The 26,969-nt window shown below is 43.7% G+C and overlaps 1 protein-coding gene across 2 annotated transcripts in view; it reads right to left on the bottom strand.

Moving 5' to 3' along the window:
- GRK5 (G protein-coupled receptor kinase 5) overlaps positions 1–26,969 on the bottom strand; it is a 153,444-nt gene that overhangs the window by 38,629 nt on the left and 87,846 nt on the right. The window contains exons 3-4 of one of the 2 annotated variants that reach the window (XM_036385487.1): positions 19,367–19,479; positions 12,181–12,258 (exon numbers count right to left, since the gene is read on the bottom strand). In XM_036385487.1, coding sequence (XP_036241380.1) covers positions 12,181–12,258; positions 19,367–19,479 — 191 coding nt within the window. Of the gene's footprint in view, positions 1–12,180; positions 12,259–19,366; positions 19,480–26,969 lie in introns of those variants that run through there. The other variant, XM_036385488.1, reaches the window with a different exon arrangement.

The raw sequence follows: 26,969 nt of genomic DNA, 5'->3' as shown, positions 1-26,969 counted from the left end.
CTTCAAAGACTTGTCTCAATCATCACAGTCTCCTAAAAAATAAATGACGTGGCTTGCAGATCCCTGAAGTTCAGAGCAGAAAAAGAGAAAGCATTGAGTTTGGCCAGACTGACTTGGTAAGAAACAGAGCATGTCCATAGTTCAGAGGTAATTCTTCATCCTTACATAATGACTTTCATCTAAGAACCTCAGAATACTAAATCTCCAGTGCAGGATTAAGTCTTCATGAGCTAGGTGGCAATCTCACAATATTTTACAGAAGAGTGCACAGAGGTTGAGAGATGTGTTTATGTATTTTGCAGAAGATTTGATCATCACCTGTGGCTGAAATCAAAGAAGTCGCACTGAGATAAATGAAAGCTAGAGATGCTCAGATTCCTCAAATCAGTCCAATTGTCCCTTGCAATTAGTGAATAAAGAATAGAAACCTAGAAGTGCAGGCTTTCATTTCATACCAGCTCCTGCCAGTGGATGTGAGTCATCAGGGTGTCTTACAGCACAACTGCTCATCACTATAGAAGCTATATGAACCAGAAAGATTCCACACTCTTTAGATTGAATAGACCTGATGCAAACTTCTGTCACAAACACAACTGCTTTCCTGGCAAGTTTCAGGCATGCAGCTGATACTGAAACATGATGAGTTATTTTAAAAGTCACTTGCGTAAAATAAATAACGTGCACCATATGTTATGTTTCAGGTTATGAAAACATTCCACAACAAACTGGCTTAAAACAATTAAAAACCTTTCAGTCAATGGACAAAAGTTCAAGCTGTAACTTTTCTTGAGCTGCCTCTCGAATTGCCTTCCAAGCATTTGTCTTCATGATATGTGTGCATTCAGATGTTGACAGCAATGTTCCACATATAATCTGTTTGAAAATCTCCACACAGATTTGCTACTAGTAGAGACCTCGAAACGATGACAGAAACAGGCTAAAATGAACTTTTTTGTGTGAGATGATGTATGATCAGACAAGAATATTTCATACACAAAAACCTGGAAATTCTGGCTTTATCCAGCAGTCTAAGCTCCAGCCAGGGAAGTTCCAACCATCTAGCCAGGGACTGACTGAGGGAAAGTGTGAAGGGACTGACAGGGGAAATCCAAAGTTCTTTTAGGTTGGGAAAGACCTTTAAGATCACTGAGTCCCATCAAGAAATTCAGAGGAGAGCAGCAGATGAGGAAATGGAATGTCTTGGTTGTATTTAGATTTTGGGAAATCAAGGCTGGGCATTCCTGGTGAGGGAAAGGATCCCAGCACTGCCACAGCACACGCAGTCTCCTGATGCCTTTTGGCATTACACAAAGAAATCTTGGAACATTCTTTTGCCTTTCCCTGTGTCTGATCTTATCTATTCAGTCTGAGCTGTATGTGTGGTAAACAGCCAATTCTACATCAGGAGCAGCTGCAACACTTTAACTAATCAACTTCTGCATTTTCTTTTTACTTCTTTTTTTCATTTGGGTCTGTATGAGGCGAACCAGTAAAGCAAAAGGCTTCATAATTCCAGGATATTTGCTTTGAGAGGACAGATGTAGGAATTGGCAGTGGGGTGGACAGGGAGCATGGAAGGCAGCTGTGTTATTAGCAGCAATTTATCTATTACAAGTGTGTAGACATGACACCTAAGAATGGGAGCCTGTAGTGCCAGGCATTATGGACATGTTATGGGAGCCAAAGCAAACCAATCCCACCAGCCCTGGGAGTGGGAACAGGGGCCAAAGACATGAAATATCTCATCAGATTACAGAGAGGGTCAGTGGCAGAGAAAATATTGAGCCCAATCCCAATACCCAGGGCAGGATCACTTGCTGTATCTGAATGAAGCAAATCATCAGTGCCTGTCAGCTGTGGGGTTTGTTTTGTAGCTGCAAGCTGATCTGGAGTCATGACAAATCTGTTTTCCCTCATATGCTAGTAAACTATCAAAACACATGTTGACACACAGAGAAATACAATGAGTGGAGACAGCAGAGCCCTCAGCCAGCAGCTGAGAATGTCCTGGCCTGGAGGGGTTTGCTAATACTGCACAAAGGGCCAGCTACCACCTCAGCTCTGGGGCTGGATCTGGAGTAGCTTCAGGCTCCCTCACTTACCCTGGACTCCTCAGGTTACCTCTTGTGCCTCAGCAAGCCCAGCAGCAGAAAAAGGAGAAGTTTCCTCCCTGGCTTCCCAGCATCCTTCCGCTTTGGAGCTGGGATACAAGCTGCAGTCTAGAACCGTGCCCTTCCTTGGGAAAACAGCAGCCTCTGAGGTTTCCCTTCTGACAAGTGCATAGGAAGTATATGAATTATTTTTTGGCTCTCCTGTTAGTCAGTAACAGGGCCTGCTATCTGGCTATACCTTCTTTTTCCTCTTCTCAGCAGACATTTTTGTAGCTGCTCCTTTCTAGAAACTGCATTTCTGCTCCCGATAGTGGCAAACAAGCAACTGCCATGCAAATGGTGTGAGTCAACATGTTTCCTACATACAGCTCTTCTGTCCAAAGTGTGGTTTCCTTGGAATGTTGACTTATTTGATTCAGAGAAATCTGGGGGCATAACCACAACAGGAGTTTCGGAGCAACAAAGGAAAAGCCTGCCTAGGCTTAAGAAGGAGAAAATTCTTCCTGGCTCCTATTGGTGACCAGAGCTTAAACAACCAAAGCCCCATAGAAAGTAATTTTGAAATAACAAATTGTCCCATGAGACAAAATTTAGTTGCTTCATCATCTCCTTTTGCAAGTCCAGTGAATCAGCTGCAGACTTTATACTCTTCAATTAAACAGAAAAAACACTCACCACAATCCCAACCAGCCACGGGGTTTTGGTACAGCTTATTTTAAGACTCTAAACTGGTCAGCACACAAGATATGCTTTTGACTTCAATTAGTGAGAAATCTGGCCTCACAAGAAGTGCTTGGCAGGATATTTTCCTGGATCTTCAAACCCTAGACCTTTCTCACCCATACTTCTTAAATGATTCTTTAGAAACATGCTCATAGAGGTTTCTTCACCAAAGAAACACATTTTTTCCTCCTTTTTGTAGACATGCTCATAGAGGTTTCTTCACCCAAGAAACACATTTTTCCTCCTTTCTGTAGACAATAGGTTTATTGGTGGAGGGGTGCTCATAAAACTGCCAGCTGAAATAGTTTTCAATAAGTTTGCTTTTAAAGCAGGGGAAGGGAAAGTTTTGGTTTGCTTGTTGTTGCCCTTTTTCTGCCTTAAAAGCATTTTGCACCCAGGTTAAAGGATGGAAACAGATGAAATAACCTGTCAGCAGGATGAGGAGGGCAGCTGAAGGAACAGAGAAGAGAAGGTTGATATCAAGCAGGATTTTCTGTCCACCCCCCAGTGAGGCTGCTCACAATCCTTTGGAGTGTCACAGAACCACTTTTGTTAACAACCCAACAGAGCCATGGCTACAAGCAGCCAGATATTTGATAAAGCTTTTTGGGAGAACAATGTATTCCCACTATTACTAGCAGCAAACATGACAGGACAATTCTGAAAGCTTCTCTTCTCAGGAAGTTTTTTTTTCTCTTGTCACATGTGCTTAATAGGTTTGGACAACATCCAGTGTCCAGCCTCTTATCAGGACCTTCCTACCTTTTAACATCCTCCTGCACTGATGGATGGCCTAAACATTAGCAAGCAACCTTATGTTGCAATAGTCATAGCTTGGCTTCCTCTGGTAAACCAAATGTCATTTGTTCCATACAAAAAAAAACAAACAAAAAACCCCAAAAAAACAACAACCCCTAAACAGATAAACACTCACTTACAACCTCAACGTTACTGAATGGCTCTCTTGCAGGAAAACAAACAGATCCCTGCTTGAATTCACTCCTGAGACACAAGGCTGTAAACAGGAGTAACCCTTCCCTTGCAGGCTGAAGCCTGATCCACACTGAGCTGATGTTTTGCCATCACTTGCAGGGGGGATTCTGTAGAATTTACCTTCATCTCATCTTTTTCCATTAGCAGGTCAAAAATCCTGAGGAAACATTTGAATGAAAATAATGAAAAACCAAAAGAGAGTCTGGGAAGGTCTTGCAAAGAATTAGGAAACAAATTAAACAAACATCAGGCAGGAGCCAGTGGCCCACTCACAGACAGACTGGAAACACCCAGGAAGGCAAACAAAATCACTGCTGGAAACAGGGCATTCCCACATCACCCTGATCACACAATCCATTAGCAATCAGGTGGCAACAGCCATCTGCAAGGAACTGGGAGGGAAGACATTTATTGTAGGGAATGACATGCTGTTTGCAGTGGCATATTCCACTCTTCCTCACTTTTGCTTATTGGACAAACAACATCAGTGCAAGGATAATAAACTTGCTATATGTTTGATTTTTGACTCAGGTCAGAGTCTGACTTGGTTAAAAAATAAATTAGCATACAAGCTAAAGCTTGGCAAGCAGGTTAAATGCCTTTTTTCAGTGTTGTTGGATTACTGGGGAAAAAAAAATAAACATTAATAGCTTGAAGTGTCACATATCCACCATTTAAATATGCTGGTTATTTCTAAATCAATTTGCAAAAAGACTTTTTAAAAAAATCTCACTTTTTACACTTATCAAGAAATATTTTAAGGAAATGAAATAATTTTTTGGTGAAATTTAAAACCCTGTGATTCCTGGTTCCATGTTAAATTAGCACAGTCTACCAGCTTACTGATTCTTCTGTTGCATCATCCCAGCTAAAGGTGGCAGCCTCAGGCACCACACTGGAATTTGCCTGACCTGTTCTTGTGAGGCTACTCAGATGCTGAAGGCTCCAGATGCTTTTCCAGAATCCTAATTTCCTATCACAAGGGAGCCAGGTGAGAAATAAGGTATGATTAACTTCCATTCTCACCATGTGCCTCTTCATTCTCTGCTTTGTTGGGGTTCCCTGTTACTGCTTCTGAGTTTAGCACAAGGAATCCTGAGCTCAGGGAGACATGAATTGATCCCTTACACTTTAAGTTCTAGAAATCTGAAACTGAACCAACCAGCAAAGTTGCAGCAAGTGGGGGAATGGATGGGGTAGGTCAGGTCTTCAAAGGACTCCTGAACTACTGAGAAATTGTGCACAGAAACCTGGGTGGATATGCCATGGAAGGTAATTTAATGTATTCTAGCATGGAATTCACCTCATCACACTTTAATCACCTAAAAGCTGAGACACTCAGAGTCTCCCCAGGCTCCCTGCAGCCAGTGGGCAGAAAGAGTCATCTCATGTCTCCCATCCAGATGCCTCCAAGGCTAAGTGCTGGGAATGCAAGAGGCTGGACTCACCAGAGCTCTGTTTTAATGTCATCCTGTGCAAACACACAAAAGCCATCTCCTGCAGATTCCTGGATGTTTTGCAAGTCAGTGTTCCAGACAGATGGAAAAGGCTGATTCCTTTTTTCCCATGTGAGCAAAGTTTTCAGGCAGAACAGGCTGTTTCTGGGAAAGCTGAATGGACCTGAAAGTCTTTCAGAATTAACTTCCCTGGCCACTGGATAATCCATACAAACCAAATATAAGTCATGAGGGGCATGCAGAGGGGATAGGGAAAAGATTACCCCAGAAACAGGGAGGAGGAAACTATAATTAGCATATTCATTAGCCAAGGGGAGGCAAATAGAGCCTTCCTGTTGCCAGATAATCCTGAGCAGATCTGCTCTTTGTTTGCAGAGTCCTTTTGGATGGGTTGGCTGCTCTCTGAGAGGAGCTGGAGCAGGCTGGGGGCCTGCCCTGCCTCACAGGCAGATGTAAGCCAGGTTTACATGTGTGCTTGACATCCACCAGTGGAATCCAATTTCCATTGTCCAAAGGGTCAAGTCACAGCAATTCCAGCAAACAAAGGGAAGCCAGAAGGCTTCTTCTCAATGAGCAAAGCATCCCAATGCTTTTCCTGACCAAAAATGACAAACAGTTAGGAGGCATGAGCACTGAGGGGTGTAACCTCTCCAGAAAAACAGGGAAAGAGAAGCAGAGCTTCAATAGCTCTGATAAGCACAAAACCAGAGGAGTTAATGACTCCAGGCCAGACCTTCTACCAGTCTGAGCAAAGGCATTGCAAGGACAGGACACAGGGACCACCCAAGGACCCATTCTGGGGCAGCATCATCAGGGCAGGGCCGGCTCCAAGTTGTTTCCACAGGCTCTCCTGCAAGTTTGGCACCACTGCAGGAGACAGAAGCCCTCAGTAAGTGTTTAGTTAACTAACATTTGTATTATAAACAGTGGGTAAAGGATGAGGAAATAGGACTCGAGCAAACCGTGAGAAAAAAGCCTTTTTGCCTGAGACCACAGCAAAGGGACTCCTAATCAAGGCAACACTGTGATTTTTCAGATTCCCTACCACACTACATTACAGCCTGGCCTCAGTGACAGACAAATGTTTATTAAAATAAATCCTGACTAGAAAGCATTAATTTGAGGAACACAGTTGCCATTCTGCCACCCAGATATTTTCCCAGAACTGAACTTGGGAAAGATGAGCTTTTTCAGAGAGCCCACTGAGAAGGTACTTTCCTGGGCTCAGACACAGTGATCAGCAGAGATATTGATCGTGCTGTCTCTGCAGCAACAACAGGAATTATCCATTGATTTCTCTGGAGACTGGATTATGTATTGATTATGTGAGCTGCAAAGCAGAGGCCTAAGTAATGCTATCATGTCTGGCTAAAATGGTGCTCGTAGAGTAGTGAAGTCAATAGAAAGGGGAGATGAGAAATCCATTGAGGCAAAGGGCAAAGTCCCAGGGTAATTAATTAAATGGCAAAATTCTCCTGGCTCAAGTGATGCCAGGATTTCTACTTAAGCATTTTGCATCCTGAAAAGTCCCCTAGTAGGAGCCCAAAGGATGCAGTGAATAACGCTTTGAGCAAGTAAATAATTCTGGCCCATCCTGAGCCCATGTAACACTCTGTGGACAGACAGGCACCTCATTCATTGCTTTCTTCAATTGGGTCATTAATGAAATGCATAGGGTTTAGAAAAATTTGAAAACTAGCTGTGGAGATAACAGCTGGACCAAGCCTGAAGGGGCCATCCACTGCAGCCAGTGAAAAGAGATACTGTGTTGGCCTTTTATCAGCAAGATAATGAGCTTACAGGGGGACAGAGATGACTTGCTGGATATAAGTGACATAAGCTGAATTTGCAGGAGAAAGATAACAATATAGAAAACAGCCCCTGAAGGCTCACCTTTCAAAACACAGAGCTTCTGTCTTGCATTAAACTCTGCAGATTGCTTTACAGAAGCTTAATGTTTCTGTCTTCCACTGCTTCCCTTAGAGTGGCATTCAGCTTTTGTTCTGGCCATCCCAAAAACTAATTATAACATGTTCCCTGGGAGGCATTTAGTAAAACTAAACAGGTAGAGGAAGAGGTCTCGGGACTTGAATCCAATTCTTGGTACGGTATGACCTGCAGGATTCAGCCAGAATCATTAAGAAGTGATAGATGAAACTTCACTGATCAGCAAAGATGACTCACCCAGAAGAACAAGTGCTGAAGTTTGCATTTATTTTCGGGGTGGAAATAGGAAGGAGGGGAAGAAATCCCAAGGAGAGAGGCAAAGGTCCTTGTTGTCAAGATCAAAGCAATGGCCAAAAGGAAACGATGGTGGTGCACAGGGGATGGTGCACAGAGATGGGAGAGGTGTCTGTGAGCAGGAGCCTGGCTCAGCCACGTGGCCTGGCCCAGCAAAAAGCCTCATGTGTAATTTTAATTTCATCTACCCATCTTATGGAGATGCTTTCTTCTCCAGAAACAACTGGTTTGAGAGAAGGGCACATTTTTGCCAGTAGACAAGTGGAAGGCTGATCACTGCTGATCAGCCAGAGGCCCTTTCAAGGGACTTTTCCCTCCCTTCCTTATCCTATAATTGTTCATAAAAACAAAGACATAGTTTTGTTTACCAAAATCCCCACTGATAGCCTCAGACTGGTGTAAGGAGGTTATTGCTGTGCCCAGCTAACCTCTTGCAGCAAAGAAAGTGCAAACATGGCCTTTATTCTGTGCATTTCCTGGAGGAAAGGGTACTGGACAGGAATTCAGATAAGAAAATTCATGTTGTTGCTGTTCTTCATATTCTGTGAAGTATTTTAATGGGGATAACAATACACATTAGACATCCTGTTCAGTAACATTTTTAGTACCCAGCTGAGTCCAAATATAAACTATAATGGCATATGGAGACTGTCTTAAGAGCCATTTCAAATCAATTTAGTTTTATATAGCGTCTCTTCAAGTCTCTCAAGGTGATTTACAGTGAAAAAGCAAATAGTGGGATAGTGATTTAGTGGAGTAAGGCATGGCAGCTGTCAGGCAGGAAGGAGAAAAATGCTGCATGGAGACGTAAAACTCTAATTTAAAAGCAGTACAAAGGTAAATATATCGCTTTGCTCTTCCAGTACAAGAAGCAGTCAGGTAATGAAGCCAGGTTGGGTTCAGTTTAATTCAACACTTCAATGGAGCCATTTACAGATGGAACTGGACCTAAAACTGAACCTTTTCCACTCAACTGCTGAGATTAGGAAAAAAAACAGGGAAGAAATATTTGTGACCAATTCATTTTACCATCATATTTCACAACCTCAGAAATTTCAGACTTCCTGTGGCTTGGACTTCTGCCCTAGGGGCTTATAAAGTCAAGAAGGCAGCTTTAAGTGTCTTTTTCATGGAAATTGTTAAAGCCTTTTTTAAAGAAGCAAGACTCTAGTCAGGAAACCATGACCTGGCTGGTGTGACAACCATTGTGCTGCTCCTGTGTATGGAGGAGGAATAATTCTTCAGAGAATGTTTCCCTCAGCTACAGGACACCCTTCCTGTGGGTTTTTTGCCCTCCTGCTCACCCCTCAAGCGAAGCTGCAGCAGAAGCCATGAAAACACTCGTATTTTGGTGTTCCTAGTGTGGAGATATCACATTTCCCTCCCACCAAAGAGCTCAGAACAGGCTGTTGGATGTGGCTGTTTCACTGAACTTCAGGCAAGAGAGAGGGAATGATATTGACTTCCTAGGGCCTGAGTACACAGGACCCTGGGACAGCTCAGCATGGAAGGGACCTTTGAAGATTTCATAGGAAAGGGAGCCTAGATGAGATGATCCAGTGCCCAAGAGCATCCTGAAAACCTCCAGTGATGAGGACTCCACCACACCCTTAGGGAGGTTGTTTGCATGTACTTCTTCTTTGAGAGGCCTAAACCACCCACGTTTCCTTCCAGGTGCCAGCATTTGTCAGGATTTGTCACTGCTGTTGCCTCTAGGTCAGGGACATGGTAGAAGCTTGACCTGCTTGTCCACCAGGACTAAGATTTCAATTTTCCAACAAGCAGGTAGGGGCTGTTCAGGATGCCAAAGCTGTGGAGAGCCTGAATTGTGATCACTTGAGAAAGTGCCTCCTTGCTCCACCATCCCGGCAAGTGCAGGGTTTGTTGAGTGGCCTCAGGGCAGACGTCTCACAGGCTGTGACTTTGTGAGTCACAAGGGGCTGGGAGTCCTGCTGGGATGTCTGCTCATCTGGGAAAGTGCCTTCTCTTCCTTTCTGCTGTGCAAGAAGTGTATGTTTTATTAAATGAAGTGCATGTTCCCTATGCAAATGAGCGCCCTTTGGAATGGTGATACACTGACACGTTTTATGTTAAATATGTATGCCCTTTAAAAACTGAAGCAAGAGCTAAAAATCATTTATAAATATTAAAGAGCAAGAAGTCTACTTTTTGTTTTCACTGTGTTTCTGATCCTGAACTCTGGGAAAAACACTCCTCACATTATAAGACTGAATTATCTGTCCAAGAACTAAACCTGTAATTTTATTCTATCAGTCAAGCTGTATGTCACGCTTTTTTTGTATCAAGACAATCAGGTTCTTTGAAGCACAGACACACACCTACTTAAAAGAAGCTTTCAGCTGAAAGCAGAAGACTCCAGAAACAGCAGCAATTTGTACCTTTCAAGGGACTGATAATTAAATAGAGAAATGCTGATTCCAATGAAAAGAAGGTTTCTTTGCTGGCCAGGATGATGTTCCATTAGGACATTTGGGTCCAGATTCATCTGCTTGGACTGCAGACATCAGTCCTTTCAATCATTGACTTCTAATGCTTCAAATGTGTCCTTTGGAGATACTTATTTCTCTTTCTTGACAAGAAAGGACAGTAGGCCATCTGCACTCCTAACCTGACTACCTTAGTTAGGTATCTAAAATGAAATTAAACCAATCCAGGCCTTTCTCTGGTTTTTTAAGTATTTGTTGCATGGGACACCTATTAGAAAGTCTAGTATTCAACCCATTGTCACAGCACAGTCACCCTTGACTCCAGGAAGTATTTTCTGCTATACAGGGTTTCCACATCCCTCTGGGAAGAAGCAGAAGTTTCTCATTAAGGAACAAAAGTGCAGCAAGACCAATGCAGACATTAAAGCACCTCCAGCAGGGAGGCAGTTTTAGATTATAAGTGAAGGAGAGTAGCTCTGTGTTTCACAGGATCACAAAACGGGTGATGTTGGAAGGGACCACTGGAGGTCATCCAGTTTCCTTCTGCTCAGAGTTGTTAAGGTAACTTGCAAATACCAGAAAAGTCTCAGGACAGACTGTAAATATGTTGTGCCAATTTTACATACTGAGAAACCAGGTACACAGGTCAAATAAGAAGTCCAGGGCACGGCAGAGAATGGAAACTCCAGCTCTGGAGTCCCAGTATTTTTCCTTCCTGTAACACCACCGTTCTTTGTTGATGAAGAAGCAGCAGTTTTCAGTTTGGTCTTCACTGCACATTCACTAAATTATTCCATGTGCTTCTGGCTGCACCATGGATGGCAGGAGAGCCACTGCACAGCAGTGAAGGGCTTTTGGAAACCTGCAGCAAGACTGGCTGAAGTGAAGCAATGCTATCCTCCCCTCACTTCACTAGCTCTGCTATCAGCAAAATGCCTTTCTCCCTTTCCAGATGGGAGCTGGAGCAGTGGGAAATATTTTCCCTCAGAGTTTGTTGCTCCGTTGACAGGAATTTTAAGACAAAAGGTCATTTTGGTGGATTTAAAAAGCAGTGGAACTTCATGCCCCTAATGAATGGGCAGCAGGAACTCATACTGGCAGTGCTCAATGGCTGCACATGAAACTAGCCAGGCCCAGTAAATGAAACCAGATCCCAAAATGCAGCCTGAGATAACTGAAAGTATGCATCAAAGTTTATTGTAGGAAAATAACTGAGTGGAAAAAGAGTGGTCTGCTCTGCCCCTGCACCTCCAAAACATATTGTACCATTTAAACCCTCTAGAAAGACATCTGCCAAAAATGTGATTAATTCTCCTGAAGGTCAAATGTATTACTTTCGTAAAATAGTTGAAGCAGCAATTGTACGTCTTTGATTACTCTTACGAAAGCAACTTAGGAAAAAATCCCAGGATGGCTCTTGTGTTTGAAGCTGCTCTTGTGTTTGAAGCTGGATGTTTACTGCTTACTGGCAGTGACTTGTGTAGCAAAGGTGAAATGTGGCCAGGAAATGATTGTAACCCCCCAGAAGGGTGGGTCCCAGAGCAGCCTGTCCCAAATTCCAGCAGCACATCCTGTGTGTCTGTTTGGAGTGCCACCCTGTGGACTGCTGCTCCCATGAGCTCCTCTCCTTCCCACGGCCACAAGGCACCACTCAGGACCCACCCTGGACACGAGGATGGGTGACAGCACCTCTGAGCTCCCAAGCCCTCTGTCCCCTGGCAGTCCTGCGTGTCCCTGCCCAGCCTGGGGAAAATGGGGCTGGGGGAGGAGTGGGAATTTTTGTACCAAAATACAGTCTCTGCTATGAAAAACCATTTTTGCCTGTGCTTTTTACACAACAGAATATGAAATGCCACCACCACTTCTGAGCTGGATAGGAAATGATTGGGGCATCTGTGGGTAACAGGTCTCTTGTATTACACCCCCAATGCAGAGCTTTGTACACTGAGAAGAGACCAGAGAAGCCCTCTGCTCCCCCACGGATGAATTAAGCCCTTGGTAAGTCAAGTTCATCCTTAGAAGTAAATTTCTGGATTGCATTATAATTTTTTTTCTCTCTGACTGTTTGTGTAAGACTTGCAGGTTTATTCACTGGAGATTGCCACCATAAATTTTAGGAGTCTGGCTTACAAAGCCTGTAACAACCTTGTTTAGTAAAGGTGTGCCTTGCAGAATTCCTTCAGTAATGCCACTTTGGCTGCCCCTTACCTCTGGGGTGAGGTATTTCATCATGATTTCCTTTCCTTTCTCTCCCAGCTTTTCATCTGGAGCAATTTCATATTCTGCCTGGAACAGACATATAAAAAATAAAAGTCAATATTTGCACTCATATTTCACCATTATAACTTCATTTTGGATGTGGCCTTAACAAAACACTCTGTATGAAAAATCTGAAGGACAAATATCATTTTCTGGTGGAAGTAAAACCTGTACACACAGTCTTATTAAAAACCTTCCACTATATTTTGACCAGACCCTAGCAGCGCATCTTCTGGGGCTTTGTCTCTTAATTAACACCAATACCATTTAATTAATTTATATTTTATAACCTTGCAAAGCCAGCTTTCAGAAAGCATTCAGTGACAAGAGACATTGGCTTCATTTGGTTTTGCTCAAAAAGAAAGTGCACACAGAAGGTAAAATTATTTCTCTGAGTGGTAGAGAAAGTGAATGTTTGTTAACACCTGCCACAGTGGTGTTTCACGTGCCAACTGATATATATATATTCTTCCATATATTGTCTTTTTTGTTTAATGTGTCTTTTCTATGTATTTATGCCTTGACCTTGGTCTAACAATACCTGTGCAAAGCAGAGAGACTTGCCCATCACTGTTAGTGACCCTTGGCTCTGTCCCTCCTGGTTTCTTAGGCAGATTTCTTAGGACCGAGAGGAAACAAGAGAGACCATTTAAAGGAAGAGGCACCATAAGCAAAACTCTCTTTGGCTTCCCTAGCGCACTAAAAAAGGGAGCATCCCATCCTCACACACAAAGTCTACCTACATTTTAAAATTCTGACTGCTCTAGGTATTGAAGCATTACTGACTTCTGATGAGTTTTGTTTACAGTAGAAGCAAAAGAAGCACAATGTGTGTACCATGAAGATATTAATCACTTCAGCTAAAGTTTTGGATCCATGGCAGACATTTGAAGGAAACACATGCTGCAGGGGACCCCAGTGGCTAAATGACAACAAGTTCTTAGGGACATTCCTGCTTGGCAATGCTTGGGATTGAAGCTTTAGCCTTCAGGGCAAAATATTTTCCAGAATTAAATAAAAAAAAAAAAAAAAAAAAAAAAGAAGACAGCCTAACAGCTTTCATGACTGTATTAAAAAAAGGATCCCAGAAAATCCTGCCAAGCCAATTAAATAACCTGGTCCAATACAAGCTGTCTGTGATGATAAATGAGGAGGAAGCTTAAAAAAAAAAAAAAAAAAGGTAAATCAGACTGAACTGGCAAACACTTGGAAGAAGAAATTTCAGAACTATTGCCCACTGGAAGATGTATGTGCTGCTCCAGGCTGGATGCAATAAATCTGCAGGCTGGCTGTAATGGATACCCCAGCTAAGCAAACCCAGGAATGACATGGAAACCACAATGTAGTAATAATGCTATTCCCCTCCTATCTGGCCAGTGCTCATTTAGCTATTGCAGCTCAAGTCTGGAGCTGCATATTTACACACAGGCATGGCAGGTTGCTTGAACAATCTGGAATTATGATCTGATTTGGTTTGGGAAATGATAATGGCCACAAATAAAAATGATGAAAAAACAACCAAAAACTAAAACCCACAAGTACAGTACTTCTTTTTAAGTGACAGTTTTGGGGATGAAACTGATTACGTTCTCATAAAACTTAATTCAAGGGTTTAAAAAAAATCTTTTATCTAATTTCCTGTACTTTTAGATGGTATCTGAGTATGGGTCATTTCAGCTTTTAAAGTACAGAAACTCTGAAATGCTTAGAGCATCTTAGCAGCATTTTTCTCCATGATTTCTCTCTCCTTCATTTGCTTTCAAACTCCGAAAATATATTGTCTCCCAAGCAAATAAAACCTGATTATAAGTCATCATCTCCTATTTGAAGCGAACCAGGGAGCTGTTGAAAAATTTGTTGTCTTTTTTGCCACACATAACCTCTAACAGTTACATCCATCAGGACTGTACAACAGGAAACAAATCAGGAGAGACCAGAAGGCAGAAACTCAGCAAGAACTGGATGTCTTAAATTCCATTCCTGATAGGATCCAACATATGCAGAGCTAAATGCACACCTATACATGTACAGAGGATCTTGTTCTGCCTCAACATAGACAGCAAAGAATAAAAGGAAAGTTTAATTACACTTGCATTTGACATTCCCAGGAAATGTGACACGGTGGCGGCGAAGGTGGGAAGTGACAGACAAGTGAGGATGTGAGAAAGAACCATAAGCTCACACTGTGCACAGTGTTGATTTCACTGCAGGTCTGCACTAGAAGCCTGTTCCATTTTGTCCCTAAGCTCATTATTATTTCTCCCTTCGGTGCCATTTTTGAGCTATTCAGCAACAGATCCTGGTGCATTTCCAGCCATGACCTGTGATTACAGCAGATAGACAGGGATGTCCCCATGCTCTCTCTGCCACCTGCCTGGGAAGCCACCAAGGTCCTCAACTCCTGGTCTTGTGCTTAAATCACAAGATACCTCCCCTCCTTTCCCAATGCTCAAAAGCACAGTTTGCAAGTCCCTAATTGCTAGAAATAGCATGATTTCTTATAATCCGCGGAACAAGCTATTTTCCATTATTCCTTTGATGAATCCAGGCATGTGTTTCAAGGCTCCTGCTCTGAAGTCTAATAGCTTCTCCATGCCCTGGTTAGGTCAGACAGGGCCCTATTCATAGGCCATAAATGAGGGGAGGATTTACGATCACCCTGACTCCGTGGGACAAGCTGCAGGGAAGGCTCCTTCTGTGGGCAGGCACAGATCCTCCAGCCCAAATGGTGAGAGGATGTGGGCTGGCCACTGTCTGCTGCTAGCTTTTCTTCTGGCTGCTCTTTTGGAGGTAGTAGTTATGCTGGTGGCTCCTTCTTCCATGGAGAAGCCGCCGTGGCTGGATGGAGGAATGGGAGTGCAAAGCATCCTTCCCTTTGGAGCAGCTGCCCTCAGGATGGGCTGAGAGATCAGATGGAAAAATGCTCTTCAGCTGGGAAAGGGAGCAACATCTGGCCTGGCTGTGGGATGGGACAGCCACAGGCTCAGGGACAGCTCAGGTTTGGGGGCTGGAGGCTGCCTGTGATGGATGGAGAGCTACCAGGGCAATGGCACAGGGACCCCACAGGGGCTCACATTGATTATGACACATCAATTTTGTACTATCTGATTTTCACCTAAATATTATTTGAGCTCCTGAAACTACACGGCTAAAAATATGTGAAAATGGAAAAACACATCCAAAGAGATCTCTCTGCAGATCTCAGAGGATGCTCTCCCACAGCAGCATGGCATGGCTGAGGGAATCATCACCCCTTGTACCCACCAGAAGATGGAGATGGAACAGACACTCCCTCAGAGCAGTTTTGGCTTCCTGGTAAAAGTCAGGAACAGTGGAATCACCTTTTGAGTTTCTGCAGGAGGTTACTGGCATTTCAGTCCCAATTTTCTCAGCTCCCTCCCCTGTTATCTGAGAATATCTCTCTGCCCAGTCTTTTCTCAGACTCCAGGCTCTGCCCTGTTATTGCTCTGCCTGTCCTTGCACTTGCCTCTGCTGGAGATTTAAAATCTGTGACTGAAAACTGGAAGGCAAACCCCAAAGAGCTATTCATAATAACATTTCTAAATGAAAAGTGAACTTGAAACCATATTTTTCATATTAAAGGCAGGGCAAAGAGAGCCCTTTCAACTGTTTGAAAACACATTTTGAGTTAATGAGTTTGTTGATACCAACAAACTGGCATTTCTGATGGGGAAAGCCTTGAACAGCTTTAAGACACACATACACAGATGGTTTATATACCACAAAAGGGACTTAACCAAATGAAATCTCCCTAACAGCAAGACAGGGTTTATACAAATGGCATTAAATGGATGCTCACTCATCCTTTCACTCCAGGTAAGTGCCATGTCTAGTGAAGCATTCAGCTGAAAAGTCCACCCGAGCAGATTGTGCCTCTCACCCTGGCCCCTGAGCCCAAATATCACAAGCAGAAACAACCTGGAGAGGCAGCAGGGCTATTTTCCTCCAGAGGATGTATTTTTGTGTGAATCCAGTGCAAATAAAGTAACCTTGTTCACATTAGAGAGAAAATAATGACAAAAATTGTCCACGTTCTCCTCCAGTCAACCTAAATCTGGTCGACATTAAATTGTTAAAAGCCCTCCCTTGGAAAAAAAACACATTATGAATGTGAGTAGATGAAGAAGGAAAGGGACTTTAGAAGCTAAATCTTTCATTTTAATGACAAATAAAAATCACAGGAGAGGAGAAGGAAGTGTCAGGGAATGTGCTGATGAGAAGGGGACAGGAGCAAGAGGTCCCTGCTGAACTGAACTGCCACCTTCTTGTGCTGGAGGCACTGGCTGTGGAGAAGCAAACACATCTTGCTAGCCCCTTGCCTGCTCACTGATCTGCCTTTTAGCACAGGAAACATTTCCCCTCACACTTTATTTTGATGGCTCTCTTTCAACAGCTCCAGTGTTGCTAAAATATTCGTAAGCAGAGCACGGCGCCCTTCAGGGCTGTGCGTGACTCCTTGGCTAAGGGCTTCTAGAGGAGCCCATTTACTCCCAAACCATCTCCATCTAATGATAACAGCTTGTGCTCACACAGCTCCACCATGTGAATGGCTCCATCAGGCTTTGCTGAGCCATTCAGGGAGAGCTCTGTGGTTCCAGACCAGCGCGTGATGCCTCCAGAGCCCCGTGGGAGCTCAGTGCATATTTCATCTCAGCAATCAGGACCTCTGTCATGAGCTTGCTTGCACAATATCTGCAGCAAGAGACGGCTGTCTGTCCTTACAGCCCTCCTGCCAGCTGGGACAAGGGGCTGCTGTTGCTCCATTTCCCAGACAGACAGACAGACAGACACACACACACTGACAGGCACTCACTGCTCCCACAGCAGCAGTGGCAACCAAAGACCCACAGCTCCACCAGTGCTGTGCTGCAGAGCTCTGCATCTCTTTGTTCTTATCACTGTTATCATCTAAAGCTGGGGCCTGCTGCTTACAAACCACATGTCGTGTTAGTCTGGGCTGCAATCGATTGTGACTAATTACCCAAACACTGCTCTCACAAAACATGGGGAGACTTTATGCCTCTGAGCATTTTCCTCTCAATTACTGGTTGAAATTGGTCAAGGTATTCACAGGTCTCAGAGGGAACTGACAGCTACATGCCTACATGCATGCAGAATTCAGTGATACAAATCCTTTTTCTTCAGAAGGCAGCTTAACAACTGTTTAACAGAAAAAAAAAATCCCCAAATCCTGCCATAATTACATTTGCAGGAGGCTACATCAGACCAGGTTAGTTATTTCACATAACAGCTGACATAAATGTCCAGTCAGGAGAGGATTTTTTTTGTCTCTTTACAAATTCTGGTCTGCAAGGTCTGGATGACTCCACCAGCCTTTGGAAGCAAAGGTGTGAGAGAGCTTAGTCTCTCACAAGGATGTTGAGAGGTTGTTAAATGTCTGACTCAGCTTCTGGTTGTCTCCCAGAAGCCTCAGTCACTTCTTTCCTTGCAGACAGTTGAGTTCATGAGTTGAAAAACTGAATAAAATATTGAGAGGCATCAAGTACTGGCTTCTGCCAGTGTCTTACTGTGTCACCTGGTAAAGTCACTTAGATGGACACTGGAAAAGAGAGGTGGTCCTCCCTTTCAATGTGCAAAAAGCTCTGTGAGTCCCTCAAGAACGGCTAAATATTATCCCCTTTTATCTTTTCCCTTTATTTGACATTATACAAAAGGTAATTTTTGCATCTCACGTTAGAAAAATAACTAAGACAAAAGAAAATGAAGGATCTTGGCTTTTCCTGCTTGTTACAGCAGGTGGTCTAGAAAAGGTTTTCCATTCCTGGTGGTCTCAGATTGGGGCTGTAAGTCAGACTCCTGGTCTCATTATAGGGCTTTTTTTTGCCTAACTTAGGGCTTGGCTTGAATCCCACTACTCACTAAACACAGTGTGACCCCGCTGGGCAAATTTCAGTAGCAATCATCCAATTTAATGGCAAAGGGCTGTGTTGCTTGACCTTAATATTGCCTAATGCAGGGATTTTCATGGGCTGGGAGCAAGCTTATACAGAATAATAATATTTGAAATCAATAATATTTGAAAATTTGAAAATTTAAAAATTAACAGCAGTCTCCTTTGTTTATTGATTCCAAATATTTAAAAACTGATTCAGACTTTATCCAACACTTTTTGTGATGCTGTAGATGTCCTGTTGTAATGCAGGAGTAACATAAACCTTAAGAGATCACATGTCCTCTCCAGACTGTTACATTTACAGCTTCAGTGCAATCCTCACACTTCCCTGTACTTCAGAGTAGCTTCACCCTGGTGCAAACAAAACAATTTTATTCCTGTTGGTGTGCATTGTTTTGCTTCTATCAGTTACCCAGGGAGCGAGACCCTGTGGGCACTCACAAGTGACAAGTTCATCTTGTTCTTTGGTACCTTTCACCTTTTGGCTGATCAACACCCTCCCCTTCCACGTGTTCCCAGCAAAAGAAGTCACAGAGAGACTTTTCCACTGTGAACAGCTGGCAGGACACATGGCCAAGTGCTGCCAGACTGGGAAAGAGCGTCAGGTCCCCCAGGGCTCGGGGGTGATGCTCAGTGGCTGGGTTAACTGATGGCTCACTGGGGTGGAAAATGGAGCAGATTTGTTTCTCAGTGACCTCAGTCAAGTTATTTCTGTACTTTGTGCCTCTGTTCTCCTGTTTGAAAAAACCAGGGTGGTTATCAGGGTGTCCTTTGTGAAGCATCCTGAACTCTATGGATGAAAAGCCTTGGTAAAGGATATTAGGATTATTACATTCCCCATCCACTCTTGTCACTCCGTTCTCAACTTCCCTTTCCTCCCAGTGCCTCCCAGCAGGGCAGCCCTCACCCCCATCAGCAGACATTGCTCACAGCAGCTCAGCTGCTTGAGTGTTGACATGAAGGGAGGCCACAGCAGCACTGTGGGGGTGACTGTCCTTACCCTCTGTGGTGGCTCATGTCCCTGAGTGTCCCTGTGCTGCCAGTGGTGCCAGGCTGATGCTGGGGCCAGCCCTGCCCACTGCCTACTCCAGCAATTCAGACACAAAATCCCACAAAACAGCGATTTCTCAGGGTCAGATGAGTCTGCTCTGCCACGGGAACATTGCAAAGCCCCCCAAAATACCACAAGAACTGACTTACCACCGAGTCAAGGAACCTAATGCAGCACTCGAGCTCGGGCCGAGTCTCACAGAACTGCCGAAAGAGGAGCCTTCCAATGGGCTGCTTTTCACATATGCTCCAGTAATCTCTCTCTGCAGGCAGGAAAGAGAAGAACAGAAGCATGAAAATGAGAACAGCTCTGCCTTTTGGGTTGCTCATGAGTTTAAAGCATTGCAAGTGAGTGCAGGACTACAAGCCCAAATCACAACAACCTCTTTCTCCCTGCCACCATGTTTCAGGTATCCAAATACAAATGTAATTAATGGCTTTAGGACTCAATTAAGAGAGGCTGAATTTTGTTGGGCTGGTGTTGGTAAAGGTCTAGTAAAAGCCATTCAGCTACTATGAAGAAATAATTTCATATTTTTCTGTGGTGGAAATGTATGCAAAGGTACAGCTCAGACTGGTGGTATTGGTGGGAATGTGGGGAGCAAATTACAAGTCCTTGAAATATGAGTCATACAGTAAAGGGCAGAAAAAGCTGGAATTTGTGGAGTCCTTCCTGGATGCTTCCTAGATATGCACTAAAGTGCTCCACATCTCTGGAAATGCTTAGCCTACTTTCTATTAAACAATTATAGTAAACTGTGCATTTTCAAAGGTTTCAAAATTTCTGCTATTTAATTGCTGAGCATTAAGGAATGAATAGAGCATATGGCATCTGGCTCAGTTCAGTTTAACACAGCACTCCTCACAGAACTGTATTTCCCCTTAAAAGCCATGTTTAAATGCCATTCCTCTGTGCTGGTGCATCCACAACCACCACTCACAGTACAGCAAAAGGTCCTTTGCCCATCACAAGGACTATCAGCAGGAGAATATGGATGAAGGGCAGGCATCATTAACTGGCATGGCACCAGCACAAATGCCAAGGGCTCTGGATATTTTTCTGGTGAGAGCAGAAAATCCCCCAGCCTGCTTGGAGCAGCAATACTTGCTTGAGACACGTTATTCCTCTACAAGTACACACATGTCAAACAACATACTGTGTTTCCTTAGGCATTCTTCTCACCACCCTCCTCGCTGCCATATGGCACTTGCTGTTATTATGGAAACAACCAGCTTCTAAACACATAACACAGCACTGCAAACAGACATACCAAACCCACACGAGTTGTCAGGCCTTGGCTATTTCTCTCTTGGGCCTGTAGTTGCCCCTGAAATGTCTTTGATTCCCCCTCTGCTTTGGCCCCCATGCCCTCTTCCCACTCCATGGATGCAGGCACATGTTTGTGATGGAGCTGCCCTTTGCCATTGAGGCACCCAGCTGAAGGACCTGCTCAACTCAGCTTGTGCCCTGGGGACCATGTTCTGCAAAATCAGAATTGCCATAGAATCATGGAATGGTTTGGGTTGGAAGGGATCCTAAAGATCACCTAATTACACATCCCCTGCCATGGGCAGAGACACCTTCCACTATCTCAGGTTGCTCCAACCAACCTGGCCTTGGACACTTCCAGTGATGAGGCACCCACATCTTCTCTGGGCAGCCCATGCCAGGGCCTCCCCACGCTCTGGGGACATTTGTCCTGAACAGAAAATGTTGTTTGAGGTGTTGGACCTCTGCCCTGTAGCTGGGTGACAGTGGGCAGGAGCAGCCAAGGCTGCCTCTCCTAAGGGGAAGGAGGGAGCCTGCCCAGTGCTGCACCTGGGTCTACCTCAGGAACTGATTCCTGAAGCACTTGGTCAGGAACTTGGTCTAGTGGTCACTAGAGACATGGGCTGGGGACAGCTGAAATGGGCTTTAATTCAGTCTGGTCCTGCTCTGGTCTGCTCTTCTGAAGCAGTTGGGAACAACATGCCAGCAGCATTTTTTGGCTGGCACTGACATTACATTTTGGAACAGGATATCACTCAATCTACTGAGAAAACTGCAATGTTTTGATGCTCTCTTGCAAGGAAAACTGGATCAAAATCATTGTGTAAATCCTAACCTGACCTCCAGTCAATCTAATTATCAGCAGCCACCCCCTGGCACTGGTTTGTTTGCCTGAGCTGGAGCCTTCAGCATGGAACACCATGGCACTGATGGGTGTGGTAGGAAAGCAGCGGGATCCCTGGGACACGGAGCAGCCTTGGGGTGTCCTTGTGGGTGCTACCAGCTTGTGCTGCTTGACCCAGTGGCATTTTTAGTGAGAAACTGCTGGAGGGATGTGCAGACAGGTACAGCACTAAGGGAAGTGAAGGAGTCAGGAGAGTGGATCAGAACAGCCCTCACAACATCCCAGAGGCCAGCACGAAGCCAGAGGCTCAGCAGCCCATGTGAGCTCTCCTGGGAGGTTTGGAGGTTTAACTACACCTCCCTGATGCTGGTTTCTGCTGCCTTGACTAACTAACTCTTGTGAGGGTATGAATAAAACATACACCCTGAATACCAGCAGCACACAGCCTGCCTGGTGGCAGGACTCAATCCCTCCAGAAGCCCCGACCCACAGCAAGATCCCCCATGCCAAAAAAAGAATGAGACTGTATGGATCCATAAGAGAGTAAACCAGAAAGGGACAAACACAACAATCAGCTGGTTTGCCCCATATTTTTTCTTGTACAACATCATTTGATGGACAGTGATAACTGTTGTACAAAATGCAATTAGTTTATCAAAGTTGTTATGACACAGTGACACCCAATGTAGCAGAGGATGATCTTCTACCAAAAGGGCCAGTGAGACCAGGTAAATTAGTGTGCAAATTGCACATCCACAACTTCATAGAACAGCAGGGAAAGACAACAAGCAGCTAAACACTACGATATATGTGGATAAACACAACATAAATAAGACATGAGCACAGATTTCCTCCTACTCTACAGAACTTGGCCAGCACGTGAGAAGGGTGACCCATTGGTAACGAGGAAAAAGGAAATACCAGAAATAATCTCTGAAAATGCAACAGCCAGAGCAGCTCCCTGGAGCCATCCACGCCTCCGTCATGTGCGTTGCACTGCTGGATGTACCAACACAGACAATAAACACACGACAAAAATGCTTTCATTCCTTGTAGGTGACACAAATTATTTTCTTAGGCCCTGATCTTGCTGTTGGCCTCTCTAAGACAGCTAAAGGAATCTGCACTCAACTAATTCTTGGGATGCATGGGCCCGGAGCGGACTAAGAAAGAAAAACAGGTCTGAGCTAAAGCTGAAAAAGGAGTGGATGGTTTTACTACAGCAAGAAGTGTTTTAGCAGCGTGCTGCACCCCAGAGATGGGGCCGGAGCACCCCGAGCCGTGCTCAGGAGCTGCTGCAGGATGGGGAGGGATGGGGAGGCAGGAGGGCACCGCAGCCAGGGGCTCTCCTGGGCTGGGGCTGAGCCTTGTGTCGCTCTCGTTCCGCCTGCCAGTAAAAACATCCATCCAGCTTCAAAAGTTTAAAAAATAGAAGGAATGATTTCCTGAGGAAATGGAAATGTTAAACACTTGGAAGTGAAACCATATGCTTATGATGATGAAGTGTAACTAAAACAGCTCTGAGAGTGATATCTTTGGTAGTCAGACCCTCCTGCCTCAGCGCCATCCTGTTTAACACCTGCAAAGTCACCCAAAATGAGGGTGAAAGGCTGGGTGGGTCGAAGTCTTGGGAAAGCAGACACTTCTCACTGACGCCAAACTCTTTATTTAGAAAATATCGCTGGCAAACAACGCACACATGCAAGTGAATTCTCCATCTTCCTAACAGAGCAACAACACAGATTAATATAGAAAAGGTATTATATAAAATGCCATAATTAACATTCATAAGATAAATAAAGATAAATAATGTTTATTCATAATTCTACTGACTCATTTTCCCCTTTACTTCATAGCTTATGTATTGAAATACTAATTTCAGGAGCAGCCAGCACAAAGAACACACTGAAATAGTTGCACCTGCACACGTCATGCTGTCACCATTCAAAGCCTATGGCCAAATTTGTTCCCAAACAGATATTTTGGTAAGGTTCTGAAAAATATCTGAGCCCACGCCTAAGAAAAATAGTCCTATTAACAAAATTTCATACCTGTCAAAACCTACCATTGATGAAGTGAAAAGCTCAACACAAGGTAATAGAGTTGCTGGTGTCAAAATCCCCAGCTTTCAATTAAAAGGGAAGAAAATCTAATATTTTAATTATATAAAAAAACTTCCTGTGCACTGTGAAGATTTTTTTGTCCTAATTTCTCATTTAAATACCTTTCATTTTTTTGGCTGGCTCAAAATATCACCTTTTGGAGAGAACGAGTGGTCTGCAAAGAGACCAGGTCCCCCCTTCTCTTTCACATTTGCAATCTACCTGTGGGTTTTGATGGGCTAGTGATGAACTAAAAAACTGTGTGATAACTCTTGGCTGAAAATCAGTCTTTTATGATATTCAGTGTAAACTGCAGGTGTCTAAGTAAAACTGCTATAAAAGTTGCACTTCTGCAACTCGTTCTGAAGAGCTGCAAAGCCAAGCCCTGCAATCATCTGGTGAGGCTTCCTCCTGTAGATGTCTGTGGGGAGGGATGAGCTCAGTTTAAACCTCACTTTTAAAGTCTACAAAAGCCAGGAACATCTTTTCAGCTCTTTGGTCATTTATTGGTGTGGCCAAGGATTGTATTTATGCACTATGTGTTAAGTAACATTTTATTTCCCAACATAGTGGAATCCCAAGAGCAGATTTTCCAAAGGAATGCGTGGAGAATTGCCAAGAAGACATGCACCATGCTGCTGCATGGGAACATTTGGACTTGACCTCTGGATCCCTGCTATCCTTGGCATTAAATCAGATGAAAAATGAGTAAGACCCAAATGCAAAGTAATTATGCTGCCTAAAAAAGCCCCCACGAAACAAACAACCAACAAACAAACACCTGGAACCCCCAAAGAGGTGTAGGAAGACCTAATTGTTGATTTCCTGCACATGCTCAGTGATCCAAGATCAGAATTCATCTTCCCTTCCTGATTTTTCCTCTTTTAGGTGAACCAAAACCACTCAGATGCTGTTGCAAGTCTATGATTTATCTGCTGCTCTCTTCCTCTCACCTGCTTTGTCCCAGAAAAACAAAAGCACCCCAAAATTAATGGCAGAAAGCACTTGAATGGCTCAGTCCCTACACTCAAGCTGGGCAAGAGGAGCAGCATCAGAGCCCAAGGGAGCAGCAGTCAGCTCCCAAGATGCTGGCACACCAAATATAAAACTTTCTTCTTCCAAGGGGCTGGGGCCTGTTAAAGTGACCCCAAAATCTGTGAGATGGATGGAAATTTCTGCTAAAAATGTCCCAAAATCACACGCCTCTCTCCTCAATCAAACTCAGAGAGATGCTGCTAAAAGAAATCCCACCCTGCCCAGCCCAAATATAAAACCACTTCTGTTTTTTTTTGCCCATCTTTGCTTTCTTTATGTAAGTTTTCTTACAGGGACACACAATGAAAAGGAGGACAAAGGCAGGAACTAAGAGCAAGATTAAAGAATATGCAGCACAACTGAACCAAACAGACTTTCACAGCCCATCATACACTGTGCACTTGTAGCAATTTCCTTCTTTTTGTCAAAAAAAGGACTAAATCCTTTAAGGTTCACAGAATTATTTTGTGTCCATTCAGAGTACTAATGGAAAACAAATTGCATCTTTAAGTACTGAATAACCCCATTTAGAGCTATATTAATATAAATACATTTTTCATTTTAAACCAGCAAGTCTAACACTGGTGCTTATAAAGATGTCTTATAATTTACTGCTGCTCTTCTCCAGCCAAAAGTGGAATTACCACTGTCTATGTATAAACTTAATAAACAGCACACACTAAACTGCCTAGTCTTTCAGGCTAATGAAAGTTGCTTCTTATCAAAGGTTCCTTTGTGGATGTTTTAAAAGGATTTAAATTGCTTTGATTGCATTATTAACAGTGTCTGTGTTGCTCTTGTATTTCAGAATGATCTGGAAAGCTGGAACATTAGCTCTTGCATTCTACAAAAGATGGTTTTCCATCTCTAATAAAAAGGCTTCAATACAAAAGATAATCCTTGTGTTCAAGAGAAAAACCCCAAGATGGGCCATGTTAGCACATCTGAAGACCCTCTTACTACCTTTTTACTCTCACTTTTAATTTTCTATGGTCTTCAGTCCTGGAGATGTCATGGCCAGTCAGGACTTCATGAACTTTTCTGGAAACTCAGGTACTTGCTGTGGAAAACATATAATATTTTTCTCTTTGAGAAACTGAAAATAGGGGCCCATTTCTGATGAAGAAACAGGGATATTGCTGTTTAAACTGCAGAGCCTGATCAAAAACCTGTACAGTAACGTAGAGAGAGATCTCTTTTTCATGGTGCCTATTTGGGAGTATTGCAGGAATGGGAGGAAGCAACAGGAGGGAAGTTCCTTGTTATTTGTTCCCAAACAGATATTTTGGTAAGGTTCTTAAAAATATCTGAGCCCCTGCCTAAGAAAAATAGTCCTATTAACAAAATTTCATACCAGTCAAAACCTACCATTGATGAAGTCAAAAGCTCAACACAAGGCAAGAGAGTTGCTGATGTCAAAATCCCCAGCTTTCAATTAAAAGGGGAGAAAATCTAATATTTTGATTTGTTGTCTTGGTTGTCTGTTATTTTCTGGGGTTTGTTGGGTTTAGGTTTTTTTTTTGTTGTTGTTGTTTGGGGAGTGAGTGGGGCTGTTTTACAATGCAAACCTGTGGTTAAGATGCTGAGGACTCTCCATTCACCCTGTCTCCAGCAATGCCTTTAAAAAGTGAGGCAAGCCAGATGGTTAGAGAGCACAACACAGGAATAAAAATGCCACATTTCAGTTCATTCAAAAATTCCTATAAACTGTGGCAGCAAGTCACGTTATAAAAGCCTAACACAAGCATCCAGGCTCCCGTGGGAATTCAGTTACCAGCACAGCTAACATTCTGTGCCCTGCAGACCTCAGTGGCATGCTGTATTTATAAAATGGGGCTAATGGCAGTGCCTGCCTCAGGGGCATGCTGTATTTATAAAATGGGGCTAATGGCAGTGCCTGCCCCTGAGCAGTGTAGCCAGGAAAGGCCCATGGAGGTGTGGGAGCCCCGAGTGCTGCTGCATGGCCCCGTGGCTCCTGGCTATTCACCTGCAGCACAAACTCCTGCAGAGGAAATTCAGTCCAGGAGAGCACAGCAGAGCCTTTTTATACATTAACCACTCTACTGCTCCAGAGCTTCACCTGGCACTTCAGAGAGATTAAAAAGGACGAGGCAGCCTCTGTCTCAGGGAGTGTTTGTCTTGGCAGCTCCAGAGCCCTGCAGGTGCCGGACAGCAACTCTGAAGCCAAGGGCTGGGATGAAGTTCTCCTGCTGGTGGCAAAAGCACACTCTCTCTAACCATAAATATTTCATCTGCTTGCTTTATTTTTTTTTTTTAGTAAAACTTGGAAATTGTTACAACCTATGACAAGATAATGGCTTGATAGATTCCTTATTCTAAACAGCAGCTTGTCCTGCTCTGCAGTTCAAACCAGCCCTTCATTGCTGAGGAAAGCTCTAGACCTAACGTATGAAGTACTGGGGAAGAACATTTTTTTGGCCTTCCTTTATTTTTTTCCATTTGAATTTAGGATTTTCTACAAGAGACTTGGAGACCCTCATC

This window comes from Molothrus ater, chromosome 8, assembly GCF_012460135.2.
Source record: "Molothrus ater isolate BHLD 08-10-18 breed brown headed cowbird chromosome 8, BPBGC_Mater_1.1, whole genome shotgun sequence".
Classification (NCBI taxonomy): Eukaryota; Metazoa; Chordata; class Aves; order Passeriformes; family Icteridae; genus Molothrus; species Molothrus ater.
This window is presented reverse-complemented; position numbering and strand designations above follow the sequence as displayed.